Consider the following 27,694-nt stretch of genomic DNA (forward strand, 5'->3'; position numbering starts at 1 on the left):
AGGGACCATGGGGCCATAATGATTGGATCCAGAGATGGGCACCAGATTCACAAAATTAGCTATTTCTGATGCTACACAACTGAAAAGAATTTCATGCAAATAGCATTTTATTGGAGTCTAACCGTGAGGGATGATTCCAGATGTTGGCAGTGGTCATGTACGGATAGATATGCAGCATATTTGGAACATGACGAAACTCATTGTTTTCTTATGTTGAAGTAAACCGGACTTATCTACTTCAAGAGTTTACTTGCTCTTCATCTTAAGAGACTGGGTCCGTTGTTACTATTTGATCATGTTTGTGAAACTCTTTGGTTTCAGGGCTGCCAATCCATCATGTTCAATCATTTTACACTTCTGGTTTTCCAAATGTATTAGTCACATAATGATGGCCAACGTGAAATCAGTTGACGTAATGCTTAACTGGAATTATGAAAAGAAATACTTTATTATGACAGCAATTTTAGCTTTCAGATCATGCAGATTAAGCTATAATTATTATCAAATGGCAAAAGAATTGTTTTTCTCAAATGCCTGAAGTCTGAGAGTTCATTAGCTTTCAAACTGTATAGCTTATAGCTTAAACATTTGAACATTAAGGATGGCTTAATAAAACTCAATTATAAATCAGTCAAAAACTGTAAATGTTCAAAAAAATTAGTAATGTCTGCTTGAGATCAAATTAGACTCCCTTGGAAGATCTTCTTCCAGCTCTGAGAGATAGGCTAAAGGTAGAACTTAAGTGATTTTCTTTTTGAATAGAAGTCTAGGTAGTGGTCCAAAAAATTTTTTTATTATGGCATATTTAGCAATTCAGTACTCTTAAAAAACGTAATTACTGAGACGATAGGAAATCTGAAAGCTAATTTTCTCAAGAAGAAGGATAATTGTTTTTGCAAAAGAGCATATTTTGAATCGTTCAGGGGGACAAAAAAAGGTCCTAATTGAAGAATCACCCTTGAACATATTCCAAACCAAAAATCAACTCAAACATGGACCGCTTTCTGTGTGTAGTGTGGAAAAATGTATTTTTGTTGCCATGGAAATTTCCATCACAAGTGTTCTGTTGCATTGGGCAAGTGTGAGTGGGTCTTATAGCAGGTATAGAGGAAAAAAGAGAAGTACAGGAATTTTTTCTTTGAGCGACTTCCTGAGTCCAAATGAAACACAGCTGTTGCACAGGCGTGGATTCGGGCCTCAGCGTTTCCCCCTCTTTCAATCTCCTGCCACAGCTTAACAACCTCATCTCACACAGAGTTAAAGCAGCACTTCTCCTCCTCCAACTTTTAATATGATCTATCATGAGATCTGTAGAGTGCATACTGTGAAGTGTGGACTAGAACAGCAATCATCCAGTGTATATTATTATCAAACAGTAGGTATGGGCTGTTGTGTGTTACTGTAAATTTATTTGGAGCGTTTGACTGGTTATTTTCTCTTTTGGGAATTTCCTGGACCAGAACCAGTCACTGCTGGCCTGTTCAAAATGACACTCTAGCCATTTTCCAGACTCTCCCTAAAGCACTGTAGTAAAGGGCAAGATATGGTCATCCATTCCAGAGCCTCAGTTTGCTTTTCCCTTTAGGTTTTTCCATGTTTGTGTTTGAGCTGCAAACATTAAGTGTGTGGGTGTTTGGATGTGTGTCAAAATGTTTATAGATAGTGTTGTCATGTATAGTTCACGTAGACTGCATTAATCAATTGGCAATTGTATAGTAGGTTAAAAAAAAAAAAAACATTTGATTCGAACCATTGTAGTTCCTATTAGGGTTTGTACTTTTAAGTAATGCAATTCCATTGCCATATCTGACCCCGGACCACAGAACCAGTCATAATGGTGAATTCGATCACATGAAAGCTGTATAAATAAGCTTTCCATTGATTTATGATTTGATAGGACAATATTTGTCTGAGATACAACTTTTTGAAAATCTGGAATCTGAGGGTCAAAATATTGAGAAGATTTTCATTAAAGTTGTCCAAATGAAGCTCTTAGCAATGCATATTACTAATCAAAAATTAAATTTGATCTATTTATGGTAGGAAACTTACAACATGTCTTCATGGAACATGATCTTTACTTAAATGTGGTGTAAGCGATTTTTCAAAAACACTTAAGAAAACTGATTCGGGCCGAGTAGCAAAATAAACTTGTAGCCAATCAGCAGTAAGGGGCGTGTCTACTCATGATGTGGAAGAGTTCATAGGACAGACATTAGCCGAGCCAAGTGACAGAAAGATAGACATAGCAGATAAAAACAAAAGAGGATGCTTAAGGAAAGAAGTAGGACCCGTGTAAATATCGGATCAGCTTTGCAGTGTCAATACGTCGTAAATAGAACACAGCAGCAGTTTTCTGTCTGGGATTTGTTGTGTCGTGTTGTGCCTCACTGCATCCAGTGTAGACCATAGATATGTATATACAGTATATATCTATGGTGTAGACAGCATCACTAATTGTATGGAGTATTCTTAAGACTGGTTTTGTGGTCCATGGTCACGTTTGATGGTATAATTTCAAATGTAAATCCAAAACTGGTAATATTTGTATTTAAAGATTATAAATACAAAAAATGTGTCTACACAGACATTTTAGTTACTTCAGTATCGAGCTACACTGGTTGCACTCTACTTTTCTGATTCCCTTAAAAGAACGAGTTGATTAGAGTCATTTGTATGGAATGGGATGACACTGGTTGCACTATATGCGTTTGATTTACTTAAAGGTGTTAGGGTTTAAAGCTGTGTGGTTGATCTACAGTAGCTTCAGTGCTGCAGGTCAGTAGCAATTTGTCTATCTTTAGTTGATAGTTTTCATTAGGTGAAAGAAACCCAGCAATAAACACTCAACAGCAATGTAGAAGTAATGTGTTTATTGTCTTCTTTTCTCTCTCTCTCTCTCCTCTGCACACCCCAGTGACCCATAGCCAGAGGTGGTGATGTTGCTTGTTTACATGGTGAGGTTTGGTTTAATGGTGGGCGGGTGTGGGTTAAGCCCTCTCCTGATCTCCCCCGCACAGACCACCTCACCAAACCCTCAGTGTAAACCCCCTTACATCCGGGGCCATAGCTCGGAGGGCCCTTTTTTGATGTTTACACAGATGTTTAGGTTTAAGGACAAGCACCCCAGCGACCTGCCCACCCCCTGGCTCTCTCATGGGGCTTTCATTTTAGCTTGACCTGGATGCCATAGCTGCCACTCCGACCATATGCTGATAAGTCAAACAAGGATGTGAGTCTCGTTGAGGAATGTCTGGAGTTTTACTGGAGATAGTGGACGTGTTTATTTGCTAAGCTTTAATCTAAACCCAACAGGGGTCCACTTTACTCTTAGAACATGCAGGATGTGGCGAATGTGACGTCATAGTCTGTTGTGTACCATTCAGACTTGCTATTCGTACTAGTGTGACACTATTTATGGTTGACCATTTATCCCCTCGCTAAATGGTCATTTGAACCAGACTGACACAAATCACTAATTCAAGACAAACATGACACATGGTCTCCTGCTTAAAGCAAGCCCGGATGGTGTAAGCTGCATCAAATCGCTGAAATAGTTGTTTATTTCTTAGTTTCTGTTTTGTCTTAAAGGTGTTTCAGATGTTTTAGTTAATTGGGACAGTTCAGCTTAGACAGTTTAATCTATTATCAGCATAATTATTAAAAGAAACTTAATTATTAAGACCATATCAAATAAAAGTAAATATGCTAAGTCAAAAAAAAAAAAAAATTCACACAGAAATTCTGTCATTGTTTACTTAGGCAGATATTTTGATGAATTTTTATAGTTTTTGTTTGGGCCCAATTTAAGGAACCATATCACTTTAAGGAACCAGTTTCCATGATTTCTCCTGTCAGCTAGCAAGTTATTAAAGAATGAGGTATATGTATTTATATCATCCTGAAAAGCATTTTCATATTTGGATGCACTGTTCTTTTCTGTCGCAGGTATCCAGGAAGGAAGTGAATGCACTAAATGTAAAAACGACTGGGCCCTGAGGGTGGCGATTGCTCTTCTGTATGTACTTTGTGCACTGCTGACCATAGCTGTGGCTGTGCTTGGATACAAAGGTAGGAAGTCCTCCTGATACTGTCTTTGAAGATCACACTCTCACGCTCATTCATTTTTTGTGACATGCATAATTCTGCATTGTTTGTGTTTTCAGCCTGGTATGCTTTTTTTAATGAAGACTGCAAATCTACAGACTATTCCTGCTGTCTGCTGTTTTGACCAGAAACATCTAGGTTCACTAGGTTTATATCTTATCCAGCTAAAATGTATCAAGAATGTGCCACAAATGAACATTCACCATAATTTCTGCTGTTCAGTTTTGAACTTTGGCTCACTTTTCTTTTTTATTTGTCCTGACATAAGGCAGCCATATGTACCTTAGAAACAAGACAGTTTTCCAAATATTGTCAACTGGACTATCACAGTGAAATCTGTTTACTGTATTAGCTGGGAAAGCCATGAGCACGGTGAAACGGAGCATCGCAGTTTATTTTGTTTGGTGCCAAAAACCAGGATAAGATAATAAACGCTGTTGTCTTCCAGAAGGACACAGTAAATTATAGGTATTTTAATAGTTTTCAAATGAAATTTACTTTTTAAGTAACTTTATTCATATATGTGATATAGCATTTCTCTGCTAATGGGTTTGATTTTCAAGTGCATTAATTGATCAAGGTATAATTGTTTTGCAATCAAATATTTATTGAGAAGAAAAGGGATAACAATATTATATTGATGGATTATATAGATCTTAAAGCAACTCAAATTTGCTCTTGAAAATGTTTCCTTGCTCATTTAGCTTTAAATAAATGTGATCCGATTGTCCAGATCACGTCTCCATTGAGTCCATATGTCTCCTCTGGTTCTCTAAAGCCTTAATCCCAACCAGATGACAAGACCATGTAAAGCAGCAAGTCTCCCTGCAAACCTGCTCCAGAGGAGATTTTATGCCTTAGCAGCAATTTGCTGTCCCAAAACCCACAGGTTGATTGACAGGGACTTTGTGGCATTCTGAATGTTTCCCTTGTTAGTAGTCTGAGAAAGAATCTGGTTACTTTATGCTTATTCTGTATCACTTCTAAACTGTCTCCTCAGTGACATCAAATAGACAAGAGTTTTGAATTGTATGTTCAGATGTAGTCCAGTGAGTGTCTCAATGGTCTTTGGAGCATATTTATTGATTGAGTCACTCATTCTGTCAGCTAAGAGAACCATTCCACTAAACTCCATTCAAAAATAACATGGCTTCTACAGGAAAATAAGAAAGAAAGGAGAGTGGGAGGGCAGGAGACTGGCAGTGTTGACCTCCCGCTGACAGACTCCCGGTGTGAAAATGACCAACAAGCCTTTGAAATGGACCTCCGTGTTTTGTTTTTCCCCTACAGCATATATTTATTTTGTTTGGTTACACAAGCGCAGTCAGGAATGCTAACACCCAAGATCTTTGATGTGCTTGAGTTTGCTGGCAGCAAATAGCAGAGTGCTGCATGTCTGAATGAAACATGAGTTAAAAAACAGTGAGAGCAAAAACACTGGAGAGCAAAGATGATGACTTTAGTTTTTTCATTCATGTTTGATTGCCAGTGAGATATTCACTGGGAACCGGAGGTGGGCTTTGTCAGGATAGCCTGAAAGATCATCTTACAGTTCCAAAAAAAAAAAAAAATTGTGACAGTTGGTATTTTAATCATATACCACTAACCAAAAGAATCAAGCTGAATGTAAAGTGGAAGTGCCCTCTAGTGGTGCACATTAACCAGACAATTAAGTCTAATGGTCTAATCTAAAACAACATTGTATAAGGAAATAAATGGCAGGATATATTAACATTTTATCCTTTAGGCATGTTAACCTAGGGTTTCATTATTAGACAAATCAGGGATGAGACCAAAATCTGTCCTTGAATAGCTATAGTGGTGCCAGCAAGACTGCTGGGAATCACCAGAAAGGTTCATGAGATGCTCTGATAGCGACTCCTCAGGATCCATTCCAAATTCCAGAGGAAATTAAGTGTCATGCATTTCCTGCATGACTGTGTGTGTGGAATGTATGTTGTATTTTTGTGCACGGTGCACTGAACAAGTGAAAAATGTGAAATCAAGTCCACACAGTTCAAAACAAACATTTCGAAGGAATTTATTTCATTGTGTCTCAGAGATACATGCCAGGCAGCCTTTTAACTCATGATTTTGTAAAAATAGAAATACGTAATAGAAATACGTAAGGATTTATAGTATACTACATACTAGACCACACAAACACAGACAAGTCTGACTGGTGTTTATAATGTGTGCCCACAGTGGTCCAAAAGATGGATAATGTAACGGAGGGTATGGAGAATTATGGAGGGAAAATAATGGCTGTAGAGACGGACCTCAAGAAACTTGGTAAGTCCAGACCCTAATTTCATAAAGAAGAAAAAAGTTCAATACTTTATTAACTTTATTAATTATCTTTAATGACAGAATGAAAATGTTGAAAATAAAACCTTAAGCAGTTTAGTATAATCTTAGTTATTTCTTTCTTTATTTAAAAACTTCATTGTTTATATCTGGAAAAGTCATATTTTTGGACCTTTTTGTTATACTCTTTAATAAATGTAGTAGAATTTCACATGACTTTCCAAAAAAAATTGATTTTGATAAATGAATAAATAATATAAATATATATTAATATACTGTTTTTATATAATATATATGAATTCAAGGTGTAAGGAAAATAAAACATTTTAATTGATTACAAGACAGTAAATATGAGCCATTAAATAAAAGTTATCATTAAATATTTATAATGAACACTCTTCATATTCATCATTTTTTTCTCTCTCACTTAATAAACTTCTAATTTTGATGTGAAGATTATCAAACGGGAGAGAAGTCAGAGAATGCCACCAGTGAACTGCTCTCATTCAAGTTGGAAATTCAGAGCTTGCAGAAGCAGCTCAGCGACGTTGCTGTGAAGGCTTCTAACAACAGAGCTATTCTCAGTGAGCTACGGCTAGCTGGCGAGGACATGCAGAGTGGACACCAGTCATTGCGAGAGCTGTTGGAGAGCAATGCCAATGTCATTAGCAAAGTAAACCGCACCTTAAACTCATACAGCGGCCTGATTGACGCACTAAAGACGGACACAGCACGGCTCCAGATGGCTCTTCAGGTGCAGACGAGCGAACAGGGCCGAAACACTCACAACATCACCACTCTGAACTTCACCCAGACCCAGCAGAGGAACCTCATCAGCTCCCTCCAGAGGTCGGTGGAGGACACTAGCCAGGCTGTCCAGAAGCTTAAGAATGACTATCAGAGCCTTCAGCAGGTGGCTAGGCAGACCAAAGCGGATGCCGACTGGCTGAAGGAGAAGGTCCAGAACCTTCAAGCCTTAGCTGCTAACAATTCTGCGCTGACTCGCTCTAACAGTGATGCTCTGGAGGATGTGAACTCTCAGTTGAACTTGATCTCAGAGCAGGTGCAGAACGCCTCGGCCATCGCCGACAGCCACGACCAGAGCCTGCGTGAGCTCATGGACCAGCAGCGAGACCACGACAATACCACCTCCCTGAAGTTTGATGCACTAGAGGCACGTCTTGACCATAATGAGGAGGAAATGGACCGCATAACAGGGAACGTGAGCTTCACTACGCAGCTGCTTGGAGTGATCAGCATGGACCTGAGTGGTCTTCGCAGCTGCTCCGAGACGTTATCCCGGCACTCGGACCTGCTGCTGGGGCTGAACGGCAGTGTGGCAGAAACCAGAGCCGACAACACAGAGCTCAAAACCCAGCAGGAAGAACTCGCCGCCAGGCTCGACAAAGAAGTCAGCAGCCTCTCCATAGTCATGGAGGAAATGAAACTGGTCGACAGCAAACACTCGCAGCTCATCACCAATTTCACTATCCTCCAGGGTAAGATGTCAGGCTATTGATTTAAATACAGACACTTATTTCAAAAGATTCTGTTTTGTTATACACAACTTAATCGTTCCTATTTTTTATTCATATTTATAGTAAGTAGTGTTATTTTAGGATTATTTATAGACTATTTTAGTTTAGCTTTTATATGTATATTTTCAGTTTTCAGTTATTATTTAGGTTTTGATTTTTATTTATTTCCAGCTTGTAATTTTAGTGTTTCAATTTAATTATATAATAGCAGCTTAATAAAATAATATATTAATTTGAAAAAAATATTAGACATGATAAGTGTTTAGAAAGATTATTTTATGTTTTTTTTATTATTATTTAGAATATTTTAAAATGCATAATTTGCATAATTTGCAATCAAAACATGGCTCAGCTGATCTCTGACTGAATCAATGTGTGATCTCCTTGAAAAGTCTTAATTTACAAAAGTAAACACATTGCACATATGCAAATCTCTGAATGTACCTAATAACTCATTTGAACTACCAGCATTTTGTGCTTTTGGACAATTAGTCAAAGTTTATTATTTTGTTACATAATTTCAGGTCCTCCTGGTCCAAGAGGTCCTCGGGGAGACAAAGGGTCCCAGGGGCTGCCTGGCAAAACTGGCCAGAAAGGAGAAAATGGTGAGAAAGGAGCACCTGGTGTTGCTGGGCCTAAAGGAGAAAGGGGACCGATAGGGCCTCCTGGTGTACCAGGAATGAAAGGGCCACCTGGATCAAGAGGAAGCACTGGGTCAAAGGGTTCTCGAGGATCAGGGGGCAGGGCGGGGCCATCAGGAGAGAAAGGGGATCCTGGTATACCTGGTCTGCCCGGAAGAGATGGTCAGCCAGGTCCTCAAGGGCCACAAGGGCCGCAAGGACTTAGAGGGCCAGCTGGGCCTACTGGGCCTGCGGGACTGGATGGACCCCGTGGGCCCCCTGGCCCACCTGGACCTCCTGGATTACCAGGATTTACAACACAAGTAGTTGTGCCCCCGGTAGAGCCACAAGGCTTTGTCAGCCGCCAGGTAGCGCCACCCCCTACAAGTACACCAGGTACTAGCTTTTCTCATAGTCACTGTCACTGTTTACACATACTTAATACAGGCCATTTATAGATATTAGAGTATAGACGGTTTCATCGGGCGCACGCGCCTGGACCTAAGTTAACTTCCGGTCTGTGTTATATCGGTCTGGCTGCAGTGCCTTCTACAAACGCAGTTAAAGGTGATGAGTAGACTGAAGTTGGGTTCAGGTGGATGTGCTGCGGGATGTGTTTCCCATACATTTATTTATTTTTGGAGACTCGCCACAATTTTAAAACTGATCGATTTTCAAAAAGGCTTCGTTAAATAAACACGAGTAAAGTAACATTATGTAACGTACTGCACGTTTAATAATAATAATAATTCCTTACATTTATGTTTAAATATCAAAACGAGGCACAGTTGTTTTTATATCGCTGTATTTCTGAAGGAGGACTTGCATGTTATATGCCTGATAAAGCAGCATATGAGCGTACCAGCTCTTCTTTGTTTACAGCTGTTACTGGGGAAACCTCTATTTCTCGCGCTTTATGTCTATGCTTTAAAACATCTCCTGCTGGCAAATAATGAATTAGCATTTTCATTAAGTCCGCCTGATCCACGCAGCAAACATATTTTGTTTGTTATCAAAAAATATCTACTCTAGAGGGACTTGACTGTTGTTATTGATTCTATTTGGAGTCTACCGGAAGTTAAGTTAGGTCCACAAAAGCGCTCACGCGCATTAACGTTTGTTTATGTTGATGCCGTTGAAACCGTCTATACAGAATAAATCATTTTTTTATGTAATATGGATATGCTGTTGTATATCAAATAAGTGATTTTTGAGAACAGTTCGTACAGTTGGTAAAAGTTGTCAATATTCAGAGTATGAGACACCATACTTGGCTACACGTCATGTCACTTTCACATTTTCACTTTCAAATGTAACTGATGTGTTACTTTTTTTTAAAAATCTATTATGTAGGGACAATACAAAAACATGATTTCACAGATTATAGCGCATATTTTGCATCTTCATACCAATTTCCTTACAGCTTGAAGACTTGAATTGTATAAAAACCAGTCTTTTGTGTGAGTGCTACTTTTAAGTTAAGATTCGATCATATTTGTAATGCTTTCTTTTTTATCTAAGGGTGTCCACCTCAGTGGAAGAGCTTCAGAGACAAATGTTACTTCTTCTCGTCAGAGAAATTGGACTTTAATGAGACGAAGGAAAGATGCAGCAACAAGAGTTCAACTATGCTGATAATCAATGATGAAGATGAGCAGGTAAATCCTGAATACTACTCATGAATATGTAATATGTCTTAGAATTAGCTATGATAAAATAACTTACATCATTCGAACTCTTGAGTTTTAGACCTAACATTAGTCTATAAATACGTTGCCACAATGCCTACTTTATTATCTTTCACAGCTATGGATAAAGAGGCAGATTTCTGGAAAGGGCTACTTCTGGCTGGGTCTCACTGACATTATTGATGAAAACATCTGGAGATGGGTGGACGGGACCCTGCCCAACTATACGTGAGTAAATAACCGAAATAAAATACCCATGAACTCTATTATTGATACTCCAGTTTGTATATAATACAGTGGGTATAGAAAATAAACACCCCATTTAAAATAATCACATTTTGTAGCCTTGCAGCCTGAAATGTGTTCCATTGAGCAGGTGATTAGCTACACCTGATTGAGTTTACAAGTCATTTTAAGAAGGGGGTGATTCTTTTTCCAACTGTAGAATGATTCTAGTTTTTTTTTTTCTGACCTGTTGCTGTTATATCTTTCACTTTGGTGTTATACGTTGCACTGAGTAAACACAGCTATATATATATATATATATATATAACAAAAAAAACGAAGTCTGTCTTTATTTCAGGCTGCAAAGAAACAAAATGTTATTATTTTAAGGGGGGGGGGGTGATTCTATTCTATACCCACTATAGGTTACATTAGGGCATTTTACGCCGCGTTAGTTCCAGAACTAAATGTACATTACTAAAGTACTGGGATTAATTTACGCAAACTATTTTACAGTACCATTTAAAGGGTGGCATTCGCACCAACAGTGTGTACTAAGCCATGACGTAAGCTGGACGACAGCGATGTCATTTGTTCGCTGCATTCAACAACATTAACAAAGAACAACGTTAACAACAGGAGGATGGAGGATGCTGTGCTCAAAGCTGTGTTTTTGTTGTGTCTCGCGGGTTTCACAATAATGGACATGAAATTTAGACGTATACGTAAAGCGACTGAAAGAACTTGGAGGATTAAGAATCTACAACAACTTGCAGTGCTACATTTGCTACAAGTGCCTGCACTTCAGCGTCCATACATTTATCGCTGTTCACCATACTTGCGAAATAAATTGACAATGCTTACAGCATGTTAAACACTGTTTTAAATCATGGCACGTTACCACGAACGCGTCTGGCCGATCAATGTCTACTTACGTCATGGATAGTACCAGTTGTGCTTGTTAGACCCTGCTCCAGAGTTGGAGCTAATTTGGTTCTTGAAAAAGGCAGCCTAGTAATAAAATTGCACCTAATTTCGGCGGTGCAAAATCGCCCAAAAGAGGGTAGTTCCACAATTAGTTCTGGTACTATGAAAAGGTTCCGGCAGTGCAAAAGGCCTTATTATCCCTCAGTTTCACAGACAAGGCTTAAGCCTAGTCCCAAACTAAAATTTAAGTCTGAGCTGTTTCAGCTAATAGAAACTTACACTGACTGATCTTAAAATACATCAGTGACTTTGTTTTGTCTCAAGATGCACATCAGTAATGTTTTTTTCTAAGGCAGGTTTAAAAAAATTACTTAAATTGAACTATGGCCTAATACTGGCTTAGTCTAAACCCTGTCTGTGAAACCAGGCTATGGTGTATCCAGTGTGTTTAACATTTGTCCCATTATTTTGAGGATCCTCAGTAATAAAATGAGAAGATGGCAATAGGGCTGTCACTTTTAGTTCGAAAAGCGATTGCACAATCGATCGGACCAACCAAAAAAGTTTCCCAAATCAAAATAGGGAATCGATTTTAACCAAATATGAACACTATTCATTTTAAAATAATTAAACAATAAAAAAATAGATGTAACAAAACTCACAAACAAGCAGAAAAAGAAAATAAAGAATTCCGAAAGTGCAGTATGCCTTGCGAAAGCTAGACAGAAAATACCAGCAATTTTACGTGCCTATAAGACCCAGTGACGTCGAAAGCGACCTCTTGTGCTGCGTTCACACCAAGCGCGAATAGAGCGTCTGGCGCAAATGATTTCAATGTTAAGTCAATGTCAATGCGCGTCTAGAGGTCTCGTGGCACGGTAGACACGAATTCGCCTCATTCGCGCATCTAGTTACAGGAGATTCTGAGTTATGCAAAGGACCACTGAAAGCTGACAGCGACCGGCTTTTGTGTTGGAAAATTGGCAGTAATACACCCCACCTGGCGCAGTTGTACCTGAGTGTCCCTGGGAACTCAGTGCGGTCGGAGCGCGTCTTCTCAACAGCTGGACATATAGTGAATAAAAAACACTCTGCTCTGGACCCCGAAAATGTTTATCGACTTGTTTTCCTGTCCAGTAAATTTATAATGCATAAATGCAGCCGGGTTGAAGCCTGCAGTGATTTTTTTTCTTTTGTTATGGCAGCCTTCCCCTCAGCATATATATTTTTTCTAGAATGTTGCTGTTTGTTATTCTGCACTAAACTTCATGCAAATAAATAAGAAATATTGCTGACTTGTGCGTTTCCAGTGCTCTCTTTACGTTCGTCTGTTATTTGACGTTGAAAAAGGCAATGTCCTTTTTTTTTAGACATGGAAAATCGATTTTACAATCAATTCAATGAACACTTATGTCTTAAAAATCGAAAAAGATTTTTTCACAAAAGTGACAGCCCTAGATGGCAATGTGAGGAAACATTCCCCATTAGTCTTGTCTTATTTTAATTGAAAGGAAATGGAAGCCTGGACAGCCTGATAACTGGAGCCATGGTCACGAGGCTGGGGAGGACTGTGCAGGGTTAATACACGAGGGCAGCTGGAATGACTTTTTCTGCACAGAACGCATTGGTTTCATTTGTGAACGAACTAATGAATGTAAGTAACAGTTCTTGTTTCTTGCATATATTTTTACCTTCTTTTTGTTGAGAAGTGTTAAGTTCATATAATTTATTGAGGTGCTTTCTCCATTATTCACAGTCAGAGTTCCAGTTTTATAGCACCTGTTGTGAATGAACAGAGAATTTTGGACAAGACAATCACAGAGACAGTTCAGAAGACTCCTGGCACAGTATCCTCTCACAAAGCATGAACGATCGCTTTGCCCGGAGATCCACATGTGTGACAGACCCAAAAGCAAATGTCATTGACAATCACAGATGATTCAAGACTGCAAACTATACAATACACTGATAACCAGTCATGTTAATGTTTAGATTAAGAAAAAGCTGTAATGTATTGTAATCATGTGATTGTAAATACCTGTTTCACCGGTTTCATTAACAAAGCTGATGCCACATTACTCCAGTGCAATACCATAGCTGCTTTAATTAAAATAAAGCTTTTAACAGCCAACCGTAAAGCTACAAATAATATGTTGATGGGTTTTAATGACTGTAATCCAAAAGTTGTTCACACCAGAGTTTTATCTCCTACATCTTGGACATCACTGATGTGATTTTATTAATAAATCTTTAAAGCTTTTAATTTTTCAAAATATTTGATTATGCAGTAGCTATGTATAAAATAGTTGTGTATTTTAATACATGTACATGTATGTAGTCATCATCAAAGACCATGTTTTTTATCGGAAATAAAATATAGTTGGTATTTTTCAATATGTTTTATGTTGACATTTTTATTATCCTTTTGAAAAAAGGTTTTATTGAGGAATGTCCTACTTTTAAGGCAATAACTGTTTCAGTTGATTTGTTTAGAACGTCTATCTATATACACGTTGTGTTTATATTCATTTATATATATATATATATATATATATATATATATATATATATATATATATATATATATATATATATATATATATATATATGTGTGTGTGTGTGTGTCTGTGTATACAGTATGTATTTTGAATGTTTTTTTTTTTCAACATTGAAAAAAAAATCTAGTTTCTTGACAAATCAGCATATTAGAATTATTTCTGAAGGACACATAAGACTAAAGTAAACGATGCTTGCCATCACAGTAATAAATGTCAGTTTAAATATAGGAAATGCAATACATATTAGAAATATATTAGAAATACACTATAGATACATCTTTACAACTAGCCTGGTCTGTCCAATCATAAAAGTCCCGATTTAACTAATGTTTTATAACTAAGCTTCCAATAACACAAAAAAATAAAAATGAATGTTTATATCATCTCGTGACTGCTGAGTCAGCGACAGTCTACCATGTGATTGAGTCATATGATTCATCAGCTGTATTTACCCTAACCTTCAAAAAGTCATTATTTACACTATCCTTTTAACAGAATCCTGTGTCGAGTAACAAACATCTCGTTTTCATCGCGCTCATCTGTTTTTATTTGGATGTGCCCAGCTGTTTTTGTGTATAGTCAGACAGTTTAACTGGGTAAAAACAACAGCAATAACTGTTACCCAGAATGCACCGCTATAAGGCTGCGAGTAAAAAGTGACTGAGGAGGGGGTCCATCAGTAAAACTGAGTGTAGTATATATTTTATTATGTTTATTAATTCACTTTTAACTAAGTGCTGACAGGGAGACGAAGAGGATCGAGCTTAGATTTCGTCGCGTGTATATCTCGGCCATGCCTCTCTTCACGTCGAATCCCTTTGATCAAGATGTTGGTAAGTTTGAGATGTCATGCAGTTAGCAGGCGAGCTAACGGTAGCTCATCGGTGTCTATTGTTGTTCAAGGCAACCCACCGGCTTTTTGTTTCTTTGCGATATCACTCTAAGTATTTGTGCTAATTTTGCAATGGCATTCCAGTGATTACATAATTCCCAACAGTGGTTTTAGCCAGAAACTATTAACTATTATATCGTGAATGACAACAGTTTTACAGCAAGGCAGCTTAACGTTATTAGCCAGATGGCTAGCCATTTTGTAGCTGAATAAGCGGTGACTGTTGGGTAGCGAGCCAAATGGTCTCGTTTTTTTCTACTTGTATGATGCTGACAGTGCACTACTGAGTAAAAACAGACGCTTTGCAGTTCACTTCAGAGGATCTGAGCTGTCTCGCTCTTAATGTTTACTTCATCTCCGACCTGAAGAGCTAACTAACGTTTCATACAGTGACTCTGCAAATGTTTCCAATTTCTCCTCTTATATTTAGTTTTGTCTAACGTTACTGATGTTGTTCCAGCTGTATTACTGTAGGCTATTATAATAATAGGCTATTATAAAGATTACAGTGTCGTATTGTGTATATTATTGTTGTATTATGCGCCTGCTGATAATGGCTTTAATATGGCAACCAGCCATATGCGGTTATAATAGAAATCCACACACTTTTGAAAGGCTAGGATGCACATGCACACATGAGTTGATCTGAATCGGTTCAGAGTCAGACATTGCAGATGAAATCCCTGTCAGATTTTGGTAGTGACTGCTGGTGTGATGTACAGTAGCTTCAGATGTCATTGTTTGACCTGGTCGGATATCAAAGACTAATTTTCCATGTCCTTAATTTTGTTTATTGTAAATGTTGTGCTGTTTCTGTAACCGATCATAGACACTGAACACAGCCAATGTGTTGTTGTTTTGGTTAACCTCTGTTTTTACAGCTTGCTAGATTGATTAACAGAATCTCTCAACAGATGTAGGGCACTGGTTAATCTTCTGTAAACGGGGATATTGCTTTTTATTATTAAGAGGAAATATTTACTGCCTAGGCCAGAATTCATTTTCATGGGACTTTAAACAGTTATGGCTATTAAATGTGCTGTAGGGAACTTATGTCCTGACAGTAGAATATGAGACAGATAATCTGTGAAAAAAAATCATCTCCTCTGGCTCCTCCCAGTGGTCCTATTGCCATTTGCAGAAACTCCATCGCTCCCGGTAAAAAATAACCAATCAGAGCTGCGGTCCGTAACTTTGTTTGTGTTTAAAATGTAGAAAAATTTATATAATAAGCGAGTACACCATGAATCCATTTTCCAATCCGTTTTTAGCTTGTCATGAATCACTAGGGTGCTACTATAATACTATAATAAATGTTTATATTCGGACTATTTTAGATTGCTTCGGGGGTACCGTGGCGGAGTAATCCAGTACCTTTGTGATTCTTCATAGACATAAACAGAGAGTAGTAGTTCCGGCTACGATGTTCTTCCGCAAGATGCAAGCAGTTTTGTTTATTAACCGCTAGAGCGTCAAAAGTTCCCTACCGCAGCTTTAATCATAAAATAAAATTGACATAAAATAGAAAAGTTGCTGTAGATAGTGATTCATAACACAATACTATGATACAGTTATATGAGTAATATAAAGCCACATTCCTAAATGTAATGTAAAAGCATATTCTTATATCTGGTGTGTGTACTACTGTTCAAAAGCTTTGGGGGCAGTAAGATTTTTTTTTTTTTTTTTTTTTTTTTATTAATTTATTCTGCAAGCATGTATTACATTGATGGATACACCTATAATGTAACTAAAGATTTAGATTTCAAATAAATGGTGCTATATTTCATAAAAGGACCCATATTTTTTTTTTTTTCACAATTTCCACAAAAAACAGCACAACTTTAAACATAATAAGAAATGTTTGAGCACCAAATAAACATTTTTTTTTTTTAGTGTATTTCTACTGTCATTTTGATAAATGCTGCCTTGATAACCATAAAAGACATGACATTTTTATTTAAAAAATCGTACAAATATATTAGATTTTTTTTTTTTTTTTTTTTTTTGTTCTCCTAAAATTTTTAATATCTGGGCTGTTTGTGTCCCTTTCAGAAACTTTATTTTTTTTCTTCTTTTCTATCTTTTTTTTCTTCTCAAGCACTGGCTGATTTCTGATTCTGGTTTCTGTGACGAGGCGTAACCGAGCCTGTGGTCTTTCCCAGACACGCATTCATCAATTTGCATATGATTGTTATGCTGTTGAATCTGTGGAAATTACAGGAAACATTATCATTATGAGGCATACATTTTTGATCTACTATTCTTTTGCAGAGAAAGCGACCAGTGAGATGAACACAGCTGAGGACTGGGGCCTCATTTTGGACATTTGTGACAAGATCGGACAGTCTCGCACTGGGTTAGTGAACGAGCATGCGGGATGTGTCTTTTAGATGAATGGGTGTTTAACAGGTTAAATGTTATTGCTTGTCTTGTGAAGGCCTAAAGAATGTCTGCGCTCTATAATGAGGAGAGTGAATCACAAGGATCCGCATGTTGCCATGCAAGCGTTGACGGTAAGGCAAATGCTTCTTAATGCTTTCTAGGCCTTTAATGAGCTGTTGAGAATAAAGTGAGTGTTTTCTCTTCCATAGCTGCTAGGTGCGTGTGTGTCAAACTGTGGAAAAATATTCCATTTAGAGGTCTGCTCCAGGGAATTTGCTAGTGAAGTTAGCAATGTACTAAATAAGGTGCGTGTTTCCTTTTGTTTGTGGAAATGCTTTAATTGTTTATTCCAGCAGCAAAAGACTGATGTTATATCTTATTGTCTTCTCAAGGGTCATCCTAAAGTGTGTGAGAAGCTGAAGGCTCTGATGGTGGAGTGGGCTGAGGATTTCCGTAATGACCCCCAGCTCAGCCTCATTTCGGCCATGATCAAGAACCTCAGAGAACAGGGTGTCATCTTCCCTGCCGTGGGCTCTCAGGTGAGCTCCCTGCTGTGAAATACCATTGGTATTTATATAAGAAGTTTGTAGGGAATTATGTGTTTCAGTTTAAGGGCCAAATCTCAGTATTCAGCATATAAAATATTCACAACATTATATTAAAGGAAATTAAACAATGAAGGAAATCTAAATGTGTATATACAGACATGTGTATATATAGACTTTTTTTTTTCGAATTAAAACTTATTTGGCAAAGATATATTAAATTGATCATAAGTGACAGTGTAGACATTTATCATGTTATAAAATGTATAAATTCATATTTCAAATAGTTGCTGTTCTTTTGAACTTTCTACTCATGAAAGTATCTTTGTCATCACAGGAATGAACTACACAATAAAATAATAATAATAATGTTAAATATGTTTAAATAGAAAACATTTGAAATTTATATTACTGTTTTTACTGTATTTTTTATTAAATAAATGCTTTGTAAGCATATGAATTTTACAAAAAGTTTTTGTAGAATTTTGTATTTAGAAATGTATTTTGCTGTTATTCTTATTTACTCTCACATTCTTTTTTTCCTTTCCTTTTTTCTTTTTATTTCCTTTATTCCATTATATTGTATGCAGACAGTGTATGATATTTATTAAGTGTTGAATATATATGTTATTTTGTCATGTCAGACTTTGTGTAAATGAGTTTAAATTGATTAGAAATATTTAAGTAATGCGATGTTAAACTTGTATTTGTTCAGGCGGCAGAACAAGCTAAAGCCAGTCCTGCATTAGTAGCTAAAGACCCTGCAACATCAACAAACAAGAAAGAAGAAGAAGACCTCGCTAAAGGTGGCCACAAATCCATAATGCTGAAGTCTGGGATGAATTACATCGAAGAAAGAGAAGTAATCTTTCTCTCTGTCTGTTTCTCTCTCTCTTTCTCAGCGATCGAACTGTCTCTGAAGGAGCAGCGGCAGCAGCAGCCTCAGGTCTCTCTGTCTGGCCTCTACCCGAGCACCAGCAGCCTCCTCACATCTCACAAGGCTGAAGGCAGAAAGGTCAGGGCCATCTATGACTTTGAGGCAGCCGAGGACAATGAGCTCACCTTTAAATCAGGCGAGATCATCACCATCCTGGATGACAGGTTAATCTGGTTCTGTTTACTCGCAGACTGTGTTTGAAATCATTCCCTTCATATGAAAATCATTACACATTTTTTTTTTTTTTGTGGTAATTATTGTTTGGAAGGCTTGTTTTCCACTTTGGTCAGTTTAATCAATTCAGCTCATTTTGGTAGCTAAGCTAAAGATATAAAACAGAAGTAGTGTTTCAAAGTAGAGGCGGTTAGAAAGAATTCAGAGATTGAGTGAATGATTCCAAACACAGTCAAAGAGTTTCTTTTCTTCTTTTAAGTAGTTGGAGGTGGCTTAAGTATCTCTTCTCTATCACAGTGACCCTAACTGGTGGAAGGGTGAGACGTATCAGGGTGTTGGGCTTTTTCCTTCCAACTTTGTGACAGCAGACCTGACAGCAGAGCCTGAGATGAGTAAGTCAAGCGGTCACATCTACTCTTTTCCAGCCAACAGTTTGTAGTGGTTTACACGCATACATTAGCAGCACAACTCTTTTTAAACGTGGTTATAAGAAATGCTACTTGAGCAGCAGATCAGCACACTGGAATGATTTCTGAAGAATCATGTGACACTAAAGAATGGAGTAATGACTGATGAAAATGTTCAGCTTTGCCATCACAGGAATAAATTACACTTTAAAATATATTCCAATAGATTTATATATTAAAAAGATTTTAAAAAGATTTTTTCACTATATTACTTTTTACTGTATTATCATTAGCCTTGTTGGGCATAAGAGACTTTCAGAAAAAGAAAAAAAAAACATCTAAAAAATATATATTATTTATTTTCTTTTTGGCCCCAGTGTGCATTGTGACAACAATATATTTTTTAGATGTCAGTTCTCTACTTATTACATTACATTGTCATCTTTAACATTTCTCCTTCTTTAGTGAAAACAGAGAAGAAGACAGTGCAGTTCAGTGAAGACGTCCAGGTAGAGACGATTGAACCGGAGCCAGAGCCTGTCTTCATTGATGAGGTTAGGCTGTGTATTTCTCACAGTATTTGGCACTGTATTGCTTTGATTGATTTCCCTCATACACACCCCTTACTACTACAAAGCACATGAAATTGCACAGGGAAATAAATGATCCACTATTCACCGTTTCCCTTCAAAGACATCAGATGCTCTCAGTGGAGAACTGTGTTAAAATGAGTTGTAGCAGCTCTCATGCAGTCTAGTTTGTAATGAGTTTGCAATGTTCTGCAGGAGAAAATGGACCAGCTGCTTCAGATGATCCAGAGTGCAGACCCAACAGACGACCAGTCCGACACCTGTGAACTCCTGCAGCTGGAGGGTGAGTCTAAAACCAAATCCGTTGGTTCTGTGTTTGTGGAGACTGATTTGTTGATTCATAGTTGTTCCTCCTCTCCATCTTAGCTGCTTGCAACCAGATGGGTCCTCTCATTGATCAGAAGTTGGAGGACATTGACAGGTACTTAAAAAGTCCTATCTAAAAACTACATTTAATGCAAAATCCATCTTTCCATATGTCTAGCAAAGCCTGTGAACAAACCTCAGGTATTTTTTTTTTTTTTTTTTTTTTGTGAATGTAATCCAATTAGACTTATGCACACGTCATTCCCCATAGATCTCACATGTAATAAATATTTTGTGTTTGTGTTTGTTTTCAGAAAACACTCAGAGCTGTCTGATCTGAACGTGAAGGTCATGGAAGCGCTGTCTCTCTATGCTAAGCTAATGAATGAAGACCCAGTATATGCTATGTATGCCAAAATACAGAGCCAGCAATACTACATGCACCAGACCCCAAACGCTTCCCAACAGGTGAGAGTCTGTCAAGTGATCAAAGTGTTTATGTTGTCAGTTTGCTAGTGTGATTTGAGTTGCTATTCCTGTGGCTCAGTGGTAGAGTATTACATTAGAAACGCAAAATGATATGGGTTCAGATCCCAGGGATCACACATACTGATAAAAAAATAAATAAATGTATAATGTCTGAATGCACTGTAAATCGCTTTGGATAAAAGCGTCTGCTAAATGCATAAATGTAAATACTATGATGTCTATTTGTTGTTGATTGTTTGGGCAATGGTATTCTATTTTATTTCCAGGTGTACCCTGCCCAGTCCACTGGAGGGCAGTATGTAATACAACCGGGATACAACGTTCCAATGGAGCAGCTCTCTGCAATGAACCAAACAGGAACTTCAATGGCTGGACAGCCGGCTCCCAGGTAATCACAAAAAAACAAAAAGCTATATAAATGAATGAATAAAAACATTATAATTTATTCTAAGCAATTTGTTTGTTTAATTCATAAATAATAAGGTTGATCATTTAAGATATAAATCATAATAATAGATAAACAAAAATAAGTTGCATCAATACTTTGATGATAAAATGATTGTTATTAACAATAACAAACGTTATATAAATTCCTTGATCATTATTAATGTTGTTATAAAATAAAAAACTGTATCAATGCAGTAATAATAATAATAAAATGTATTATTTTGTATGTTAGATAAAATATTTGATAATTAGATTACATAAAAAAAAGCTGTATCAGTTCATTAAATAGTAATTATTGATGATGTTATTATTAAATAAATATAAAACCGTATCGATGCCATAATAATATTTTTTATAAATAGAAAAAAATATGTAGTAATTCATTTTTGCTGTTAATAATAAAAACACTTATTCCGTGTACAGCAGTGGTGTTTTAGGTGGCCTGTTTTAAATTTAGTTTAGATCTAGTCAAGTTTCAGTCAACTAAAAGTCGTCGCACTTAGTCAGAATTATCCATCACTATTTTCGTCTAGTGTTAGCCAACCAAAACTGGTGACATTTTAGTCTAGTTTTAGTCAATTAAAATTGTGTTTTATTCTCTGTTTAGTAATGCTGTTCTATTTAACCAATAGAATATAGTCTACGTACCTAACGGTATAGACAAAATTCTCTTTTAGGCAAACCCATTTCAATTGTATTATTGTTACCTTGAAGACTCCAGGATACACCCGTTCCAGACACGGAAGATGCTCCGATTTTAATTGACAACATTTATTTTACCAGTCATACATGTTAGAAGTACACACATCTCTATGTTAGACTTAACATTATTTGTTATCGTCTTCTAAATAATGCCATGAGTGGGGCTTGAACCGAAGTGAAGTCACCTATGTCTGCGCAGTGCGATCTAATGCAGCCCCTGAAGTGAGACACAGGAAACAGAAATACTGCTAAATAATAAGAACGTAAAAACGTTAAAACATTTAGTTTCGTCTCATTTTGGTCAATGAAAACGAAGACATTTCATTGCATTATACATTTAATTATGGTTATCGTCACGTGACCAGCATTTACATTGCGTCTTGTTTTTCGTCACCTGGTAAAGGTTCGTTGACGATGATATTTAGTCTTCATTTTCATTGACAAAAGCAACACTAGTGTACAGTAATATAAAAAAGCTGTGTCAATGCATTCATTATTATAATCCATGGGGTGATAATAATGGTTATTATATTTGTAGAATTATAAAAAAAAAAAAATTCTTATTTTTCTCAGTGATGCCCACATGTACATGGGCCAGCCTCCAGTCTACAGCCCGACTCCTGGCAGCATGCCTCCAGCTGATGTCCAGTCCTACCAGAACCCAGCCTGCACTCCATCGGCCATGAGCCAGACCCCCGGCTACACCGTGCCCTCCACCCAGAGCCTCCCTGCTACTGCAGACAACCAACAGACCCCTTACTTTGAGAAAGCCCTCTTATAGGACCCCTAGAGACTCATACAGACACGCACACTTACGGTCATGAACAAAGAACATTGAGCTGACACAAAGTTATCTCCTAAATTGCCTTTTCCTCTGTTTCTTTAAGTCACTACAAACAAACAAACACTATTTCTGACAGGACAGGATGGGCCGATTGTTGACTACTAACTGTTGGTGTTCTCACAGAGCGGTTCTGTTTGATCTTATACTTTTTTTGGTTTCTTTTATGAGAACATTTTTATTGAAGGTGATGAGGAACGCTATGTTATATTGTTTATTTAGCAGTGTCATTAAAGTAATAATTAACATGGATGTTTCCTACAGGAAAACACACAAAGAAAGCATGCTTGTGTTGTACATACATTTCCGTATCAATGTAGGTTCTGATATTCCAGTGTTTTTCACAACAGGTCCTGAGGGGGAGGTTACGACATCATTTTAATTTCTCATCACTTTCACAACACTTGTTGTGTGTGTTTGTGTGTGTGTGTGTGTGTGTGTGTGTGAGAGAGAGAGAGTGTTCAGGCCCTCAGAAGTCATCTTAACTCTCCTTCTCCTCCAGAAACATGTAGCAAAACATTACCATTTTCTTGATAGCCACCCCCATTTGTTTAAGCTCAATTTTCAGTGTTAAGAACATCAGATGTCTTTTAGTGTATTTTATTTATATTTTGATTGTTGTTTTGCTGTTTTAATTGACAGTACTTTAATAGAAGGATGTAATATTCTGCCTGTGTGCAGATGTGTATATAAGAGAGCTCAGTCTTTAATGGGTAACGTTCAAAGCAGTTGCTTTTTCTGTAGAAAGGGCACATGGGAAGTTTAAGTAATGCTACTCCACATCATGCACTTTTAATTGACCCTTTTCATTACCCACGTTACAGATGTGTCCATTTATTTATGTTTCCTCCGCTCTGAATGGCATTGAGCACTGCACTCGAACCCTTCCCTTTTTTTCCATAACTATTTAAAAATAAGCGACAAATAACTTAGTGGATTTTTTTCAAACTAACTGTATACCCTGGGAATGAATGATCATGTGTAAATGATCTGTAGCGTGTAGAATGATTGAACTAACCTTTTAATTTTTCGAAGTCCTAAGTCCAATGGCTGAGACTGACACTAAAGAGAACAGACTTCATTTTTTGAATCTCCTACTCTAAACTAAGGCAGTACCCAACATTTCTGTCTCTCCAGTAGCTCCAGTATTATCACAGTATTTGTTGACATTTCATAGAGAACATTTTGGGAAATTGGGACCATGGGCCAGTTCTAATGTAACACCTTAGCATTTGCACACGGAGATAATACTCCTTACATCAACCTTATCCACAGGGAAAATGTTTTTGGTGTATCAGTTCTATGTACCCTGTTGTTTGTATGTACTATTTTAATCATCTTAATTATTAGTATTCACAATAAAACTAGGCCAAATGTACAGCACATGTTGTGTCTCATGTTTCTGTGTCACTAGTGTGTTCTTGGCTCAGGTCGAGGTGTTTTAGTTGGATTGTTGGTGGCTTCCTGGTTAAGGCTCTTGTAGTGGAAAAGTTACAGGTTTGAACCCTGTTGAGCTAGTCAGTTTATAACATTCCTTGAAGTTAATTGCATTAGATATAATTATATTTGTATTATCGTATTAAAGAAATAAATGGTTCTTGAGCATCAGATCAGAAATTTAGATTGATTTCTGAATGATCATGTGATACCATCTGGGAAGACTCGGACTCATCTTTTATGAGCTGCTTCAGTTCGCATATTTGTGTATTCCTGTGTTTGAAGCAATAGATCGCTTCACTTCTGTCATTGGTTTCGTGAAGTCTAGTGCCACTGTCTATTGACTGCTGGTGACTGCCTCGGTGGCCTATGTGGCGTCTGTAAACCTGTTTGTGTGGGTTCCTGTGTACTTCATCCTCAGGATGCAGCGAAGTGACCAACTGGTGAGTGCTAAACTGTCTTCAGTGCTGCCACTGATTTACAAGGGTAGTTGATCCATGAACTCTTATTCAATATACTAATTTCAATTTTCATATTAGTGAAATTGCTCGTCTTGTGACTGTAACCATTTAATAGTCATTAAAACGAATAACGATAGAAGAACTGACACATTTCTTACTGTTTGTGATGCTAATCGTGTGCAACAATGAAAACACCATTATTTCTTCTGCAGGAGACCTGTTACATATGTGATCCTCAGCACTTTACCATGCTTTGCTATCGTCATGGCCAGCTCAAAGGTAATGCAATATTCCATCTCACTAAGAAAGTACCACATGACTGAGGATTTCATGATTATTAAAATCCTTCTTCTTAAGATCAACATATTGATTTTAATGGGTTCATTAAAGCATCAGTTGATTGGGGGTTCCGTGACATCTAAAGAATAATTTGGAACTTAAAAGAGGTTCTTAATAGCATCAGAATGTAAAAAAAAAAAAAAAAAACATTTTAGAAAATTTGAATATCATGGAAAAGTTTTTTATTTTTTTGTCATTTTATTCAAAAAAAGCAAACTTTCTTATATTCTAGATTCATTGCACACAAACTAAAAAAAAAAAAATTATATATATATATATATATATATATATATATATATATATATATATATATATATATATATATAATTTTTTTTTTTTTTTTTTTTTTTAATTATGATGGTTATGACTTTTAGGGAAATAAAAAATCCAGTATCTCAAAAAATCTAAATATCTTCTCAAACATCAATCAAAAAAGATTTACAAAACAGAAATGTTCAAGACCTCCAAAGCAGGTTTAATTATTCACTCAATACTTGGTTGGGGCTCCTATTGTATGAATTACTGCTTCAATGCAGTGTGGTATGGAGGCGATCAGCCTGTGGCACTGCTGAGCCCATGTTGCTTTGATAGCAGCCTTCAGCTCCTCTGTATTGTTTGTCAGATGTTACGTATCTTCCTCTTCACAATACCCCATAGATTCTCTGTGAGGTTCGGGTCAGGTGAGTTGGCTGGCCAATTAAGCACAGTAAAGTAATAGCATGGTCATCAAACCACTTGGAAGTGGTTTTAGCACTGTGGGCAGGTGCTAAAATCCTGCTGGAAAAGGAAATCAGCATCTCCATGAAGCTTAACAGCAGATGGAAGCATAAAGTGCTCCAAAATATCCTGGTAGATGGCTGCATTGACTTTGGACTTGATAAAACACAATGGATCAACACCAGCAGACATTAACTCACCCCAAATCATCACTGACTTCACAATGGACGTTGGATTCTGTGCCTCTCCAGTCTTCATCCAAACTTTGATTTTCAAATGAAACACTTCATTTACTTTCATCTGAAAAGAGGACTTTGGACCACTGAGCAACAGTCCAGTTCTTTTTCTCCTTACCCAGGTGAAATGCTTCTGACTTTTTTTCTGGTTCAGGAGTGGTTTGGTTCTAGAAATGTGACAGCTGTAGCCCTTTTCCTGAAGACGTCTGAGCATGGTGACTCTTGATGCACTGACTTTGGCTTCAGTCCACTCCTTGTGAAGCTCTCCCAAGTTCTTAAGTTGGCTTTTCCTGACAATCTTCCAAAGACTTTGGTCATCCCTGTTGCTTGTGCCCCTTTCCCTACCACACTTTTTGAGAATATATGGATATATTTTGATACAGCACTCTGTGAAAAGCCAGCTCTTCAGCAATGACCTTCTGTGGCTTCACTTCCTTGTGGAGGGTGTTGATGATTGTCTTGTGGACAAATGTCAAGTCAGTAGTATTACCCATAATTTTGGTTGTATGTTTTACAACTAGCCCAAGAGGTACCCAGTATTTATACTCAAAATTAATCAAACTAATCAAGCTCAAAATTGAAGTTTCAAGTTTTTTGAGATACTGAATTTTGAATTTTCCTATGCTGTAAGTCACAACCATCAGAATAAAAAACTAATTTTAGTTTTTGTGCAAAGAAAGAACTTTTCAGTGATATTAACATTTTTTGAGATGCACCTGTACATCATATACTGATCATTTGTGATCTTACTTTCAAGACATCAGAAATTTCCTCTCTGAGGTACTCACAAGGGTCCGTAGTCTTCTGAATAAGTGTCAATTCATTGTTAGTTTTGAAAAAGGTTCTCAAATTGTTTGACTGGTGAAGATGTGAATCTTCACATTGGACTGTTTTAAATGAACAGTTTGCTTTTGGTGATGCATCCAAAACTGCTTCCATTTTCAGTCTTTCACCTCCATTTTCTCTTGAGGATGATAAAAGGCTTTTTGGCCATGACTGTTCTCTCAGCAACCCTCTGGCCTTTTTCTGCTTGTGCAGGTTCAGGTTGATGCTGAAGTTAAGAATGACCCCTTTGCTGAGCTCCCCGTCTCTCTGGTCTTGTTCTCCCTCATTTGTGTGGACAAAGTGGAGAAAATGTGCCCTCTTTGCCTGATGGGACAGGGTAAGAGATAACATCTGATAAATTCTGCCAATTAAATTATATGTCTGTCTAAGTTGTGCTCTATTTTTTCTTCTTTTTAAAAAAGGAATCAGATTAGGGTTGGATTTTGAGATGCCGGTCCGGTGTTGACTCACTCAGTGCAGGTGACATCAGTGTCCAGATGGGACGGCGATGCGTCTCCAAGGTCACCAGTCAGGAAAGGGACTCTATCGGGGCATTGGAGGGATTCAGATTAAGAAGGCACCACACACACCAGCAGCACAGCATATTCTACACCTCTCATTCTTTCTCAGGTTCGTTTTGACCTCTTTGTGGCTACCTTCATGTTCTGATTTGACACAGTGCAAATGGTGAGGGTGGCCTTGACTGATTTGGTGTATTACTCAGTGTGGATGTTTCCCATAGACATACTGGCTTTTCTGTCCATCCAGTGTGTTGTTATAACTCCAGACAGTCCTTTGCTGGAGTGTCCTCACCCAAGATTTGCCCTTCCTGTTGATGAGTATATGCCTGGTGGCTGTTTTTGATTGTTACGCCCATGCTGTACATACTAAAGAACATTTTCATCGCAGTATCTTTCGTGTACTTTGTCTTTATGACATTGGGCATTGTGTGAAGAACTGCAGAAGAAACACATACAGATTTAAGTTTTGTATA

General features: G+C 37.4%; 2 protein-coding genes and 1 pseudogene across 2 annotated transcripts in view; all 3 read left to right on the top strand.

The window, feature by feature from the left end:
* The window catches only part of LOC113118082 (collectin-12-like), a 29,246-nt gene extending 15,438 nt beyond the window's left edge, over positions 1–13,808 (top strand). The window contains exons 3-10 of the mRNA XM_026286984.1: positions 3,949–4,071; positions 6,313–6,399; positions 6,870–7,913; positions 8,477–8,968; positions 10,094–10,230; positions 10,379–10,488; positions 12,924–13,066; positions 13,169–13,808. Of these exons, the coding sequence (XP_026142769.1) occupies positions 3,949–4,071; positions 6,313–6,399; positions 6,870–7,913; positions 8,477–8,968; positions 10,094–10,230; positions 10,379–10,488; positions 12,924–13,066; positions 13,169–13,188 (2,156 nt within the window). The 3' untranslated portion in view covers positions 13,189–13,808. The remainder of the gene's footprint in view (positions 1–3,948; positions 4,072–6,312; positions 6,400–6,869; positions 7,914–8,476; positions 8,969–10,093; positions 10,231–10,378; positions 10,489–12,923; positions 13,067–13,168) is intronic.
* Positions 13,809–14,440: 632 nt separating this feature from the next.
* Positions 14,441–24,068, top strand: LOC113118089 (signal transducing adapter molecule 1-like). The gene is made up of 14 exons (XM_026286993.1): positions 14,441–14,803; positions 17,137–17,221; positions 17,303–17,378; positions 17,457–17,552; positions 17,640–17,786; positions 18,508–18,598; positions 18,695–18,893; positions 19,201–19,295; positions 19,776–19,864; positions 20,096–20,183; positions 20,267–20,321; positions 20,521–20,674; positions 20,962–21,083; positions 22,418–24,068. Exons 1-14 carry the CDS (start codon positions 14,764–14,766, stop codon positions 22,623–22,625), a joined length of 1,545 nt encoding a protein of 514 aa, XP_026142778.1. The 5' UTR covers positions 14,441–14,763; the 3' UTR covers positions 22,626–24,068.
* On the top strand, positions 23,887–27,653 carry LOC113040674 (transmembrane protein 236-like; annotated as a pseudogene).
* Positions 27,654–27,694: the final 41 nt, after the last annotated feature.

Source organism: Carassius auratus, chromosome 2 (genome assembly GCF_003368295.1).
Source record: "Carassius auratus strain Wakin chromosome 2, ASM336829v1, whole genome shotgun sequence".
In the NCBI taxonomy this organism is placed as follows: Eukaryota; Metazoa; Chordata; class Actinopteri; order Cypriniformes; family Cyprinidae; genus Carassius; species Carassius auratus.